The sequence below is a fragment of the Genypterus blacodes genome, unplaced genomic scaffold (genome assembly GCF_046128005.1).
Source record: "Genypterus blacodes isolate CSIRO-AG114 ecotype Tasmania unplaced genomic scaffold, CSIRO-AGI_Gbla_v1 ptg000073l_1, whole genome shotgun sequence".
NCBI lineage: Eukaryota > Metazoa > Chordata > Actinopteri > Ophidiiformes > Ophidiidae > Genypterus > Genypterus blacodes.
Window position 1 is genome coordinate 608,338 of NW_027466883.1, and position 14,299 is coordinate 622,636.

Below are 14,299 nucleotides of genomic sequence, written 5' to 3' on the forward strand. Positions count from 1 at the left end.
GGAACTGGGTGTACAGCCTGTACCAATAAGTTATAATATATCACAAACGATACGTATCGACAAAAACGTTTGATCGCGGTCGGTTTAAAGACACATATTTTGTCTAGTGGTGCGTTTAGGGTCCGGAGACTATCCTGGGTCTTCCTATTTAGCGGCTCATGAATATGAATGATCTCGGGTGTGCATAAGACCAACCCCCTGCAGCACCCCTGCCACAGATAGCATCAATCCACGCAACAGAACGCAGGGCTTTCGTCAGACGTCCTAGCTCGGGGAATCGGGGTCGGTTTGATTTTTGGGCTCCGCTGTTTACAGGACATTTAAGACAAAAGGGAGAAAAATGGCTTTGAGAGGACCGTTATCTCGTATTCTCAGAACTCAATACAGCCACACCTGCCAGCAAAGCAGAGCTCAGTCCGTGGCTGTGCTGGGAGCCCCGTTCTGCCAGGGACAGGTAAGAAAAATAACCCGCAGATTTATAAGATAGGATATTTAATAGGCAGATAGATGAGCTATATCCGGTTAAGAGAATGGTGATAGTGATGATTGTTGTGGTTGATTTTCTGACAGAAAAGAAGAGGAGTGGAACACGGTCCTAAAGTCCTTAGAGATGCCGGGCTCATCGAGCGGCTTTCCGGTTTAGGTAGGTGAGAGATGGGATAATGGAGCAGTCACAAGTTATGTAACACACACGGGTTCTTCAGGGTTGACTGGGTTGCCTGCCAGTGTACGCGTTACGTCACACATAATTGTGTTTGAGGTTGTTCTTAACGTGTTATTAAAAGACTTAAAGCTAATATACAATAGACAATGGGCGGCTACGATCTTAACCGAAACATCCAATCTATAGTTGGAATTTGATTATTATGTTTATTCGAGTCCACGATGGATGGATAGTTGCTGCGGTATCAAGAGGGATTCTAAATACTAAATACTATTCTGAGCATGGCGACCACATTCCGCGCCACACACACACACAGACACACACTCACACAGAGTTCTCGTCGGGCGATCAAAGCGCCACAAGTAGAGGGCAGGAATACCACAGAGCCAAAGTCCCTCGGGTCATTCTAAATCAACCCACTTTGACAACACACACACGTTACACGTTAAACGCGCCCATGAGTGCCACAGTCACAGTTTCCACATTGAGGCACCTCATGCAAGCATCCCCAGCACATGCTCGGAAATGCGTAGGTAGGTTGCCCGTTCATTTCCAGTGTCGTCATTGCAGAGTGCCAGTGTGTGTGTGTGTAGAGACAGTGAATGGCAGCGCACAAGACAACAAAAGAGCTCATTTCCATACGAAAAGTATCTCAGCATGGAGGGGCAAAATATCTGAATTTAAGCGGCGTAACGCCCTGTTGTAAGCTTTTCTGTGGAATTCCACACATGCGCAGCAAAGGATGACAAAGCGGATACAGCAGAGCTACAGCAAAGAAAGCCGTGTTGAATTAGAAGAGTATTAAACTAAATACGCATCATATTATCATGATACCTTAAGAGATAGGATGTTACATTTTAATCAGTGGCTACATAAGAGTTACAGCTGAGGGTTTTAATAATGAATTTATACAGACATGATTTTGGAATAATGACAAAATATTATAAATTGCAGCATCACAAATGTACCAGAGCCCAGGCTGATGTTTTGAAATGATAGAACAAATCACTATGAGACACTATATGGAAGAATAACAGTTACTGATACTTCCACTTGAATGAATGAATGAATGGATGAATGAATGAATGAATGAATGAATGAATGAATGAATGAGCTGTCAAAACTAGAAATACTTACTTTGACTGACTTAACTCACAACTTGAGCTTGAAATCAGGATGAAACCCACTGCCTAACAAAAATGGAAGATATTTGGTAAAACATGTGGTCTTACTTTTGGCTGCTGCTGGAACACCTTGAGTCCAAAACAGTATTGGCTGGTCTATTTATAATATGCTGTATATTAAGATGTATAAATAGGCCACAGGTGGTTTAATGCCTACAACATCACAACTAGGCCATTATTTTAATTACTTGCATGTTTTTCTTTTTCTTTCTTTTTTTTTAACGTGCGATTAAAACAGACCTAGACGATTCAGTTATTTGCCAGGTAAACATAGGTGTGGATCTGTTGTAGTCATGGGAACAGAGCAATGCGTTGCCGTTAATTTATCGTCCCGATGGCCTGAGGTCCATTTGTCATCAGTGAAAGAAGATACAGTTGGCATGTCACCAACTAAACCATCGCATGAACCCAGACACTAAGAGAGTGAAATGCCATGTTCTCTCATTACACTGCAGACGATCCGTCTCACGCTTCACATTAAATTGCCTGTGGAGGGTGTTTATTAAGCAAATATAATCATTTATCATTACAAAAATGTTACATTTATCATTACAATTAGGTTTGCTCCACCAAAACAGGCAAGTTTATCTACCTTATCTTGTAACAACACAATATCCATAGATTTACTGCTGTATTTTGAATTGTCCTGCTATAGATGTCAAGGATTGAAGACAAGGGCTATTCCTGTCTTGTCTACAAAAGGTAATGAGGTACCACATTGGTTCCCACTGGATCAGCAGAGTAACACTATGCCACCATCAAGGCTCATATTGCCAGATGAGCTCCCAATATGGGGATCACATCACTTGTATACTTCAAAGTTAGTGTTCCTAAACTAAGCGGAAATTTCACAGTCTTTGCTCCTTTGGCCACTTGGACTAGGGTGATGTGCACGGGTGGAAACCTGAGCTCCAGTGGGAAACAGGACAAGCGGAAAGTGCGCCGTCACTAATATTCCACTGACGTTTCATGACTCAGCCTCACAAGTCAGCAAGGTGGACTGATATATATTAAATGAGGCTGTAGGAGTGGCAGATTATGTAAGGAGCTCAACTTAAATGGATGCCAGGAATGTTTCAAGTACAAATGTTTCTACATGCAGAACCCAAGGGCAAGGCACTTTCCAGGGGATTAGAGATAATATCCTACAACCAGGTTATTAGTGGGTTCACGCTAAGGAACGTCCTGCGTGAGCCGTGCCGGAGTGTCCTTGTGCAAAACACCGAACTTTATCCTTTGCAGTCATAACACACGTTTCAAAGCAAAATGTCTCAAAGGCCTTGAGTTCACATCGAGTTCCCGTTGTGTTTTGCAGATTACTCTGTCCACGATTTTGGGGATCTCAACTTCCACCACTTTGAGAAGGATGAACCCTTCATGCATGTAAAGTTTCCTCGCACAGTGGGCACAGCCAATAAGAAGCTGTCAGGCGCCGTAAGCCGAGCGGTCGGCGCTGGACACACACTGGTCATGCTGGGAGGCGATCACAGGTAAAGGATACAGGAAACAACGTGTAAAAGAAGTCACACCGTTTTAATATATGTGGTAATGATAAATGTGTTCACCATTTGTACCAATGTACTCAGGTACTGAATTTAGAACAAAAACTAAATGTTTTCTCTCCTCATAGCCTGGCTATGGGGTCAGTGGAAGGTCATGCCCAGCAGTGTCCTGACCTGTGTCTCATCTGGGTCGATGCCCATGCAGATGTGAACACACCCATGACTTCACCATCAGGAAACCTCCACGGCCAACCTGTGGCATTCATGCTCAAAGAGCTGCAAGATAAGGTCAGTAGACTGTCTGTCTCTCTGCCTGCCTGCTTTTATCTGCTCTTCACAGACAGGAATGAGAATCTCTGCATTGCACACAGAGGAAGAACATGCAAACACTGCAATATGAAATGTATCTTCTTTCTTTATTTTGTTGAATATTTTTGAATGAAGAAAGTATCTGGCATGACATTGAGCATGCGGTTACGATACATTTTGGAGATTGTGTTTAGACACAGACAGAGGAAGGAATTAAGGACAAAAAACAAACCAACTTAAGAGAAGAAGGATATGTGATATAAATGTGAAATAGGCGATAAAGGAAGCAAAGCAACGGCGGGAAACCACAGCCTGTTATGATGACATGACAGTGTAACCCAGGAGTTTTAGATGACATCAATGCTGTTAGTGCAACGATATCATAGGTGCAAGTTTTTTCGACAGTCCAGAATGCATTATGGGCACAACAGAGGAAGAAGAAAGAAAAAAAGAGGGGGGGGAGAGAGTCGGGTCTGGAGAATGAGCAGTTTATTGTCGAGGCAGGAAAGATGCTAAACATTTCCTCTGCCCACCACAGATGCCAAACGTGCCAGGGTTCTCCTGGATGAAGCCATTCCTCTCCTGCAGGGACCTGGTCTACATTGGTCTGCGTGACGTCGACCCAGGCGAGCAGTACGTAAAAAAGCTACGGTTGATCAGAATTATGTAATCCGCAACATGGAAGCAATATGATAATCAATATACATTTGGTTACTTGCAGCCATCTCCTGAAGAACCTTGGTATCCAGTACTTCAGTATGAGGGATATTGACAGACTAGGCATCCAAAGAGTCATGGAAGTTACGTTTGACCATCTTCTGGCAAGGTATATTCATATGTAGTTGAATACTATTAAATATTTGAATGTATTGCTGCTGCTTACTTGTGATACATTTTCAGTGCAAGCCAATGTTCTTATGATGAAAACAAACAATTTCTGACTTCCAGTGAACCTTAGAATCACACTTTTACTCACTTTCTCACCCTTTGAACAGAAAACAGCGACCAATCCACCTCAGCTTCGACATCGACGCCTTCGACCCGTCCCTGGCTCCTGCCACAGGAACTCCAGTCAATGGAGGTTTGACGTACAGGGAGGGAATCTATATCACAGAAGAAATCCATAACACAGGTAATTCACAGTTTTCATTCAGTCAAAAATGACATCCACTGAATCTGTTGTGTGATCTGTGCCACATTTTGCCTCCTGTTGGGACCTTAACATGTGTTTACTTTGAAGGCTTTGTATCTAACTAGTAAAATGTGTTAATGTACAGGTCTGCTGTCAGTGATGGACATGGTGGAAGTAAACCCCAGCATGGGGGCTAGCCCAGAGGCCGTGGCTGCCACCACCTCTCTAGCAGTTGACGTCATTGCATCATCTCTGGGACAGACAAGAGAAGGAGCTCATGTGTCGATCCATGAGATTCCCTCTGTGAAAGAGGACACAGAGCAGCTCTGCCTCTAAGAGCAACTACAGACACGTCATCCCTGAGCATTCCTCAAAGACTAAAATGACTGAACCTAACAGTAACTGGACATGTGTTTCCCTTTGTCACCACTTTGCTTGTACAGTGTTGTTTTACTGTGGACTTAAATTATCTGTGGATTCATTCAAATCTACAAAAGATATTAAGAGCTACGTGTGTGGTTAAAAAAAAGACCACTAATAATGCTGAGAGATAACTTTGACATATAGCTTATAAACTTGTGTCGACACCTCCTCTGGATATTCTATTCATTAAGCAATACTTTTACTTAGTTATTTAATACGAGTGAAATGTTAAGACCTAGCCGCTACATAGTGACAGATGTATATGTTGACGATGTCCCTGATAATGTTAGTTTGACATGAATGTGTCCAGTCTGGCATGGACAAAGACGTCACTCAGCATCTCATTGTGGCTGTGCCAGTTCACCTAGTTAAGATGTGTTTGCACTTTTGGACCAGCTAGTTACTGTATTTTCTCTAGAGTTGACTTTTGTATTTTCACAATGAACAAACCACTAAATACTAAACTTACATAGTGTTATAAGTGAAAGCACCAGTATTAACTGGCTTGTAAACCTGTCCAGCTCTATTTAGTAGGTTGGCCTATTGGATTTGTGCTGGCAAAAAATAACAAAAATATGGATATTTATGCTTCAAAGTCTGATTTGATGTGACCACTAAATGACTAATTCTTTGAAATAAAGAGTTTATATTCTGGTCTTCCATAAATGTGATGATAAGTGTTGTTTCTTGTTTGCCGGTAACATTTAAAGGAGGGCTACACTAATTTTACACACCTTTAAAACACACGAATGAAATACTAATAATTGTCTAATAACTGTCAGGTTGTGTGAAGTGAATAAAAATGTCAAGTTTAATTTAACACGAGAATATCAACAATATAGATATTTTAAAAAGGTAAATACATTCTCCTCTTCTTGAGTATTCCACCTCCACGCTGAGCCGCTGTAGGTAAACAAACTTGTTGTTGTACTCGGCAGCACGTGAGAAAGGCATGATTTCCACTCCGAAAAACACTTCAGAGCACCAGCTGAACCAAAACACCGCACTAAAAACATCCTTATCAGCCTTTACTTGTAAAATAATACTGGTAACAGATGTTGAGGTGTTTACTCAGCACTAACTCGGCCTGGTCTGGGCTTCATCTTGCATCACATGGTGACATCAGCTCCTCACACACACAATGTTTTTTACGTTTCCATTTGGCTGCTCCTACAAATATACAATACAAAGTGGGGATTCAGAGTAGCTTTAATCATGAGCAGATCAGGGAAATGCTTCACTTTTTCTAAAAGTAATTTTAATATTATACAGTGATTAGACAATCTTAACTCTCGAGCGGAAACACGTTCACTGTTCACATTCACGACTCTTGACGGGCAACATCAAACTCAGGTCTCAGCCCTCAGAATTGTAGTAAGTTGTCATGAATTGAATACAATGTGGATACATTAAAAATAGATACCATAATGTAATTTCATCACAGCTTAGTAATATAGAATACAGAATACAATTGATCTGAGAATTAATCAATCTCAAATCTGATGATTCATCGTGTATTGTTATCATTTTGCATGTACGCTGTAATATAATCTGATCTGGATTCAAATTGGGAGAGAAAATCTGTGCGGGGCTCCGAGTCCAGAAACCTCCATCATCCCACACACAGGGGATCATCTTAATGGCAGGAAGAGGACAGTAACAGTCTGATCAGTCGGTGCAATTTCACTTTAGTGATCCATGGCTTTTTGTGGGTTTGGTCCATTGAGAAGTTCACACAAGTTTCCCATTCATGCCTGTGAAGCAGAGTCCCCCCTCACTTAAGGTCCATTTAAAAGCCAAACCAACCTTCTTTCCCAAATGGCACTCACAGAAACAGCGGCCTGGATTGGTGGCTGTTCCCCCCGGTAACAGATTTTGGGTTATTTCCGAAAGAACTTCAGGTAGATCACAGCTCCTAGGATGGCCAGTTCCATTAAAATGATGACAGCTAATAGCAACTTGTTGGTCATCAACCTATAAGACAGGAACAAACAAAACTGGTAATAAGCAGAGGTTGAATTCAGGTGTACTAGTCATGAGTCCTCCTCTTACAACCACTAACAAAGACACGATCACGTGACTTTACTATGTGCTGTGGTACTTAATAGAAGTCTTACCACTAAAAAAGGGCTTAGAAAATCAATACAACAGAGTGAAGGTGAAGCTTAAACCTGCTCAGATGAGGCACTTACCGTCGTGACATACTGCGGAGGATTTTCCGACTTCGACTCAAGTTCTCTCCGGTGTTCACCAACTTTATGTAAACAAAGCCAGAGATATAATAGACATTTTTTTTTTTGATCCTGCCATTACCTAATGAAGTCTGAGTCACTCCAAAGTATATTCATACAAACCTGAGCTGTAACCGTTTTATTTAAAAAAAAACAACAACAAATTATCTGTGGGGCAACTTTATGTTATTAGAATATCATATGAAAAGCAATTATATAATGTTATCAGAAACGCTATGGTTGTCATTCTGAAGCCAGACAAACGAATGCATCATTATATTTGAATCCCTATTAATCCTGCACATCTCACTCTGTCTCTGGCTCGGTCCAGCTGTTCCCTCTGGCCTCCCAGCTCCTCGATGATTTCTGTGCCGATCTGCTCCGACTCGGCGGCGATGCGTTGGCTTCGTTCAATGCTTTGGCTGGCGCTGTTAAGGGAGTCGGTGCCTTGGAGCAGCAAAGCTCTCTGGGACTGCACGTGTGTCTGTGCAGGTGGGCAAAAAAACAGAATCCAAGTCCAGTGTAAATAGCTGAACTCATTCCAGGAGTTCATTTGTAATTTCTTACATTGTAAATGCGTTAAGCAACCTTAGTCAGACATGCAGGGGTTAAATTACCCAGAGAAGAGATGTGCCAAAGAGATGCCAGCGCAGCCTGAAAGCATTACGTAACACACATGAAGTGCATTTCAATCGGTGTGCATCACTGGCGGTTCACACACACACACCCCCCATTGTTACATTTTACGATGATTGCAGGTTTATTGCGGTGTGAACTGTCACAAGGAGGAGACCAACAGTGAACGTCTCACAACTCAACTGAGTTCATGTTCGTCACACTCACGCTATGTTGATTTTGTGACGAGTAGATGCCATGGTTACTTCCTTCGACGGACATTGAAGGGGACCCAAAGCCGAGATCAGAATTCTTCATGTCTCTCTGCAGCTTGCCCAAGTCACGGCGATACAATCTCAGTTTAGTGCTCATAGTGTTTCGAAAGGATGAAGGGGCGGTGCGCAGCTCTTGTTCCATTTCTTGCAACTGGACAAAGACAACAGGACATGTGTCACAACAATGCTGTGCCCATTTGAAATAATCTTCAAAAGCACGTCAGATATGATATTACAGAGAATTGAGCCTGTCTGTACCTCTGTAAAGCCCATAAATGTGTTTCAAGGTGGCATCCTCATTCCCTGAGAATTCTGAGGCTGAGCATGTTATGTAACCTATCTATTTAAAACACATAATGAAGCACTTGCGTTGTGCTAAAACATGCCCTCATTCTCTTACTCTGATTTACAGGTATACATTCTTTTAATGGGCGTATCCATGTTTTTGTTTAACCCCTTACAGCTACAGTTATTGGCAGTCTGTGTGACTCTATGCTACTCTTAGTAACTGTAGGTGAAGCAGTGTTTGTAGCCTGTATCGCCTCAATTGCAGCCCATAATGCATAGATATCCTGCAAAACACATGACATGCATTAAATAAGCCATAGTCTCAGTGCTACATACGTTCTCGACTCGGATTACATTCATTTAGTACACTACACATACTGATTAATACATAAAAATACTTGATTACTTACCGCTTCCTCAGCCTCCCCCTGCCTTTCGTCGAAGTTTCTCACCAGCCTTTTCCTCTCCTCTGTGGAATTCAGAGCAAACAGTGAAGTGTTTTTTACTTGTGTTTGTTGTTTAGTTAGTTGTTTAGTTAGGTTAATGAGGCAAAATACAGCTGGTTTACCTCCATGGCATCTCGCAGCGCGTTCTGGTATTAGCTTCAACTCTTCATACAGTGACCCGTAGATTTCGTGTAACTTCTCAAATTCTTCGGAAGACATTATGTATGAACAGCGGCCTTTTAATGGAAAGATCCGAAAGCAGCCAGAGTCAGGAATTCAAGTTATTCCTCTAGTTTTGCTTTGTTGATAACCAGTTCCTCGGGACTCTTCCGCATAATGGTCCTCGTGATTAGGAGCCCTAAGCGGGGCCGAAAATCAGACACACCTGCTTTTTACAGCATTTACTGGTTAGAAAAACTTAGAATGTGACGCATTCACTTAAAACAACTCAACACTTGACAGAAAAAATGTTGAAAACGCGTTTTGAAACGTCCATAGTGAAAAGTTTAGACAGGCACTGCTGAGGCAGCTTTCAATGGTGCTTTCTGGGAAATATAGTATCAACGACGAAATGGTTGAAAAAGTCTTTCGTTTCTCAAACCTTGAAGGTAGACGTGCCTCACAGTGTTACAAATCTCAACTCTTTCATCTAAAGCGAATATATTTTATACAAAAAATTATTCAGCTGTAACATTTATTTGAGAAATATTTTAATATTTATTAACCACGAACCCTCAGTGATCGGCGAGTATGGGTGCAAAAACTACAACCCCCACGATTCCACTCGAAACCCCTGTATGCTTTGACATCAGCTGTTCAGCCTAGAAGAACTGTGGCATCCCACTGCAAGAGGCAGAAAATCGCAAATCGGCGTCATGATGGTGCCTTTATTCATTATCGCAGGCTTCGGAATAGTGACGTTATTGATTATTTTATTCGCGCCACATATACGGTAAGCAACAGCATCCTCCTCAATGCACTCAATCCATGCATATATCAATCAACTGATGCATCAAGGATAAAGATAGCAGGCTATGATTTGGTCAGGATGTTATTGATGCAATTATTACATTGACATTTATTGATACTCTAAGATTTAATTTACCCAAATATTAGCCATGAATGTATTTTGAGATACCGGTCATTTAACGACACGATAAATGTTCTTAGTATGAAAATCAATGGAATAGAATGGGATGAAATTAATAGACAGGCCTATCAGGGGGCAGAACGTGGGCGTGGTTATAGTTGTATGTAGTAATACAGAGCTGTGATTGGTTAGGGGGGCGGGGCTGTTGAGTGGCGTGGGTCGTAAGAGTATTATCTAACTTTCTCTATGAATAATGAACTCGCAGGATGTGTCAACTAAAGAGAACATGCATTGTTCTGACACCATGAAGCCTACCTATTCGTTTACAAAACTCTACATAGCGTAACTCCAGCCCACCTGATATGATAGACACGTGGGCTGTAATAGAAACAGCCTTATGCTCCACATTCCTACACACAAAGAGGAAAATGGAAGAAAAGCCTTAAATTTATACTACCAAGCTCCTTACATTAGGTATCACTCAACCATTTAAATCTGATTTCAAAGTTGTTAAAGAGTTCTTATGCATGTATTGGCAATAAATGCAGAAGTTTCAAAAGCAGAGTCTGAATACTCATCTGTCTGTTTACTGTTTGTCTTTTGTCACATTTTTTCTTGCACCTTATCTTTTGTAACTTGACTTGTATATCTTGGAAATGTTCTCCACCAATTCATAATTCAATTCAAAACTCAAAATTCCAGAATTAACCAGTGGCTACTGATTCCTAACAGCAATTATGCAGCTGGAGGGGTTTGTAAGTCCACAGCTCGTCTGGATGGGAAGACGGTCCTCATCACTGGAGCCAACACAGGGATTGGGAAGGAGACGGCCCTGGACCTGGCAATGAGAGGTGACTTTCTACCTCTAGTTTAAAAATCACCAGGTGTTCCATTGGAGCTGCTCTGCTCAATGGTTAGCAGATAAGCTTGTTGTTGTACAGGGCAGCTTCCGTGTGTGAATGTATCTTATTATATTTGGTTTCAAAACACCTAAATTACTGATTTTTCACACCACAGGAGCAAATGTGATCATGGCATGCAGACACGTGGACAAGGGCGAGGAGGCTGCAGCCAGTATCCGTGCCGTGTACCCCAAAGCTCAAGTGGAGGTCCGAGAGCTGGATTTGGCAGACACCTGCTCAATACGAGCCTTTGCACAGAAATTCCTCAGCGGTACGCAGAGGGGGGGTGGTGTCTGTGTCATCCTCGCATCTCTTACACGCAGCTCTCATCAGTTATTGTTCATAGCAAAATGGCCGTGCTTCTGTTTTCTCCTCAGAGGTCAACAATCTTCACATTCTAATTAACAACGCTGGTGTGATGATGTGCCCCTACACCAAAACCATTGATGGCTTCGAGATGCATATTGGAGTCAATCACTTGGGTAAGACCTCACTGAAATCAATCGGCCCTAGAAAAGAAGCGAGCGCCTGAGCGAATCATTGTTGTTTTGTGTGTGTCATTGTGTTTCGTCTCACTTGTGGCAGGGCACTTCCTGTTGACGTACCTCCTCATTGGCCTGCTGAAGCGCAGTGCCCCGGCCCGCATTGTGGTGGTCTCGTCTCTCGCTCACAACTTCGGCTGGATCCGTTTCCACGACCTGCACAGCCAGGGCAGCTACAACAGTGGATTAGCGTACTGCCAAAGCAAACTGGCAAACGTGCACTTTGCCAGGGAGTTGGCTCGTCGACTCAAAGGTACAGAAACAATTTTGCACGCGCACAATGCATTAAGGAAGAAAGAGAGATGACTGGAATACAAGCAGTGAGGAGAAAAAACCCAACTAGGCCATAATGGGGGGTTCAATCCATCATGACTAAGGAATAAGGCTCTGTCCTAGAAAAGCATAGGAGAAACAAGAATCATCACCTTGCCCTCATTACAGCCATTTTATCAGAGCATACGCGTAGAAGTGTATGCTCTGATAAAGTGATAGCAGTTTAATAAAGTGATAAAGTTTATTTATCACAGTTTGATAAAGTGATAGCAGTGATAGCAGTATCAGTGATAGCAGTATCAGTGATAGCAGTATCAGTGATTCTACAAAGACGTTCTTATCTCACAAATTCCTCATCTTCCACAGTGGCTCGCTGTTGCATGTTTCCACCGGTGACCTTCTCCGTTCTGCCTCCCTTGCAGGTTCCAATGTGACGGTGAACTCCATTCACCCGGGGACAGTGAACTCTGACCTGACGCGACACTCCTCTCTCATGGCGATACTTTTCACCGTCTTCTCCACGTTTCTGAAAACCCCGCGGGAAGGAGCGCAGACGGGTATCTACTGTGCCGTGGCGGAGGAGCTACACTCCATCTCTGGGAAACATTTCAGGTAAGTGTTCATGTCAAACCCAGGGGGAACTAAAATCGGTGTTGGATGTTTGGATAATGGAGGATTTATGCGAAGGTTTGCATGCAGGATCACTACATCGATCCGCAGTTGAAGTAGCCATGATGCGTGTTTTTCTTCCAGCGACTGCGCTCCTGCCTTTGTAGCCCCACAGGGGAGGAGTGAGGAGACTGCAAAGAGGCTGTGGAAAGCCAGCTGTGAGCTCCTTGGCATTGAGTGGGACTGATTCAACATTTAACCTCCATCTGTGCCAGCTCACAAAGGAATCTTGTTCCTTTCTGTTATCATTTCATTTCATTATGACTTTGCTGTACTGTTGAATATTTCTTTTTTTTTTTTAAAAAGACATTTCAGCAGTAATAGCGGTAATATTGGAAGAGGTACTACAATGTGAAAATGCTCTTTTTGTGGAAAATGTAGTATTTACATCATAATACCTCGAGTATTTTGGTTTTGAATACGCGTATCTTCAAAGACAAAACTCAGAACAGCTCTACAGTGTTATTATGTAACCATACACACTTTGTGATTCTATATTTTTGTGACACAATGTGAATCCAGTACAGGAAAAAAAAAAAAAAGCAACTGGATGTGTTGTAATGCTGTAGGATACTGTGAAGGGTCAAACCAGGGTAAATGACCAGCATCATTATGACCATTCTTTCTCCATTTCTACCTTAGTAATGTCAGATTTTGCAGCTTAAGTGCTTGACTTCTGTGCCAGCTTTTCTGAATAATTGCAGGGGTTCTTATAATATGTGCTGGTTAATGTGAATTAGCAAAACATGTAATATCACATTTAGTCTAAGCCACAATGACTTCATAGATTTCATACATACATTTTATGAAAATCAGTGTGCGCAGTTATTAAGCGATAGAACTGGTTTCCTTTTAGACAGTTAGAAACACATTTCCTTTGCAATATTTGTCCAATATATTGCCAAAAACTCAACATTCCTGGTGGAAATAGCATTTGACATTTCTAAGATTTTCTCTACTTCTGTTTCCTTCTCAGCATTCACAACCAATGTTGCCAAGAGTTTACATTCTGTGTTTTATATAAGTGACCCATGCCTTTTACTACACTTACATTCATGTCAGGAGTTGAATGTTTACATTTGATGTAAATAAATGGAAATGTTACTATAAAGTGGCACGCAATTATTCTTTGAACTCAAACTTGGAAATTAAGCAATCGTGTAAAAAGCGGAGAAGTGGTCTTAAACTGGATTTTACAACATGACACAAATGACAGATCACTGCCCTTAGTTTGAGTACTTCAACCTCTGACGATGGCTTCTTCATATCTAAATATGTTATCAGGATAATGGGACCTTGTGTCTGGATATTCTTGCTATCTGGATTCGGCCTGCATTGATCCCAGTAAGCTTGTTATTTTAAAGCAAGTAGTAATCGCAGCCTACATTTACACCCAAACGAGTTTTTGAACAGTAAACTCATTATTCCATACTTTGTGTATTACACATTAAGTTTTATTTCATTTTCCTTTACACGAGATGGACAAATCAGTTACAACACAGAACTATGTGTCACTGCGTCATGAGAGCAGTTACATCATTACATATTTTGCAATATTTCCCGTAAAGATTTCTTTTTTTTCTTTTTTACTCACCAAGTATAAAGTGCGGCAGTGATGAGACAACAGTCCAAGTTCAGGAGGGTCAGAGTGCAATATGTCATACAGGCTATACTGGGTCATATAAACTGGCTTATCTTCACCTCTCACCATTAACAGTCATTATTACAGTTAGATATGTTTTTCTTTCCGAGGA

General features: G+C 41.7%; 3 protein-coding genes across 5 annotated transcripts; 2 read left to right on the forward strand and 1 right to left on the reverse strand.

Moving 5' to 3' along the window:
- The first annotated feature begins 64 nt into the window (after positions 1-64).
- arg2 (arginase 2) lies at positions 65-5,885 on the forward strand. Its single transcript, XM_076157406.1, has 8 exons — positions 65-454; positions 571-643; positions 3,164-3,338; positions 3,479-3,638; positions 4,198-4,292; positions 4,381-4,485; positions 4,655-4,791; positions 4,937-5,885. The coding sequence occupies exons 1-8, from the start codon at positions 341-343 to the stop codon at positions 5,125-5,127; spliced, it is 1,050 nt and encodes a 349-aa protein (XP_076013521.1). The 5' UTR covers positions 65-340; the 3' UTR covers positions 5,128-5,885.
- Positions 5,886-6,405: 520 nt separating this feature from the next.
- Positions 6,406-9,519, reverse strand: vti1b (vesicle transport through interaction with t-SNAREs 1B). 2 transcript variants are annotated; one of them, XM_076157407.1, is made up of 6 exons: positions 9,192-9,519; positions 9,034-9,092; positions 8,265-8,486; positions 7,756-7,929; positions 7,407-7,468; positions 6,406-7,188 (listed from the first exon to the last, which is right to left on the reverse strand). In XM_076157407.1, the coding sequence occupies exons 1-6, from the start codon at positions 9,286-9,288 to the stop codon at positions 7,095-7,097; spliced, it is 708 nt and encodes a 235-aa protein (XP_076013522.1). In that variant the 5' UTR covers positions 9,289-9,519; the 3' UTR covers positions 6,406-7,094. The 2 variants fall into 2 exon arrangements, with proteins under 2 accessions (XP_076013522.1, XP_076013523.1); XM_076157408.1 differs by having other exon boundaries at positions 8,289-8,486; positions 9,192-9,442.
- A 157-nt stretch (positions 9,520-9,676) lies between these two features.
- On the forward strand, positions 9,677-14,144 carry rdh12 (retinol dehydrogenase 12). Of its 2 annotated transcripts, none has more exons than XM_076157310.1 (7): positions 9,677-10,021; positions 10,862-11,010; positions 11,177-11,332; positions 11,439-11,543; positions 11,647-11,856; positions 12,299-12,488; positions 12,630-14,144. In XM_076157310.1, exons 1-7 carry the CDS (start codon positions 9,945-9,947, stop codon positions 12,730-12,732), a joined length of 990 nt encoding a protein of 329 aa, XP_076013425.1. In that variant the 5' UTR covers positions 9,677-9,944; the 3' UTR covers positions 12,733-14,144. The 2 variants fall into 2 exon arrangements, with proteins under 2 accessions (XP_076013425.1, XP_076013426.1); XM_076157311.1 differs by having other exon boundaries at positions 9,846-10,021; positions 10,892-11,010.
- The last annotated feature ends 155 nt before the right edge of the window (positions 14,145-14,299 follow it).

What these genes read in the sequence shown, in the direction of transcription:
- arg2 (XM_076157406.1), top strand. Translation starts at nt 341, where the DNA reads ATGGCTTTGAGAGGACCGTTATCTCGTATTCTCAGAACTCAATACAGC. An exon ending in CGAGCGGCTTTCCGGTTTAG is followed by an intron (nt 644 to 3,163) that starts GTAGGTGAGAGA and finishes TGTGTTTTGCAG; the next exon opens with ATTACTCTGTCCACGATTTT. An exon ending in TTTGACCATCTTCTGGCAAG is followed by an intron (nt 4,486 to 4,654) that starts GTATATTCATAT and finishes CCCTTTGAACAG; the next exon opens with AAAACAGCGACCAATCCACC.
- vti1b (XM_076157407.1), bottom strand. Translation starts at nt 9,288, where the DNA reads ATGTCTTCCGAAGAATTTGAGAAGTTACACGAAATCTACGGGTCACTG. An exon ending in AGGGGGAGGCTGAGGAAGCG is followed by an intron (nt 8,487 to 9,033) that starts GTAAGTAATCAA and finishes GTCTTTGTCCAG; the next exon opens with TTGCAAGAAATGGAACAAGA. An exon ending in TGGACCGAGCCAGAGACAGA is followed by an intron (nt 7,469 to 7,755) that starts GTGAGATGTGCA and finishes GTTTACATAAAG; the next exon opens with TTGGTGAACACCGGAGAGAA.
- rdh12 (XM_076157310.1), top strand. Translation starts at nt 9,945, where the DNA reads ATGATGGTGCCTTTATTCATTATCGCAGGCTTCGGAATAGTGACGTTA. An exon ending in TTATTCGCGCCACATATACG is followed by an intron (nt 10,022 to 10,861) that starts GTAAGCAACAGC and finishes TCAAAATTCCAG; the next exon opens with AATTAACCAGTGGCTACTGA. An exon ending in TGCACAGAAATTCCTCAGCG is followed by an intron (nt 11,333 to 11,438) that starts GTACGCAGAGGG and finishes TTTTCTCCTCAG; the next exon opens with AGGTCAACAATCTTCACATT.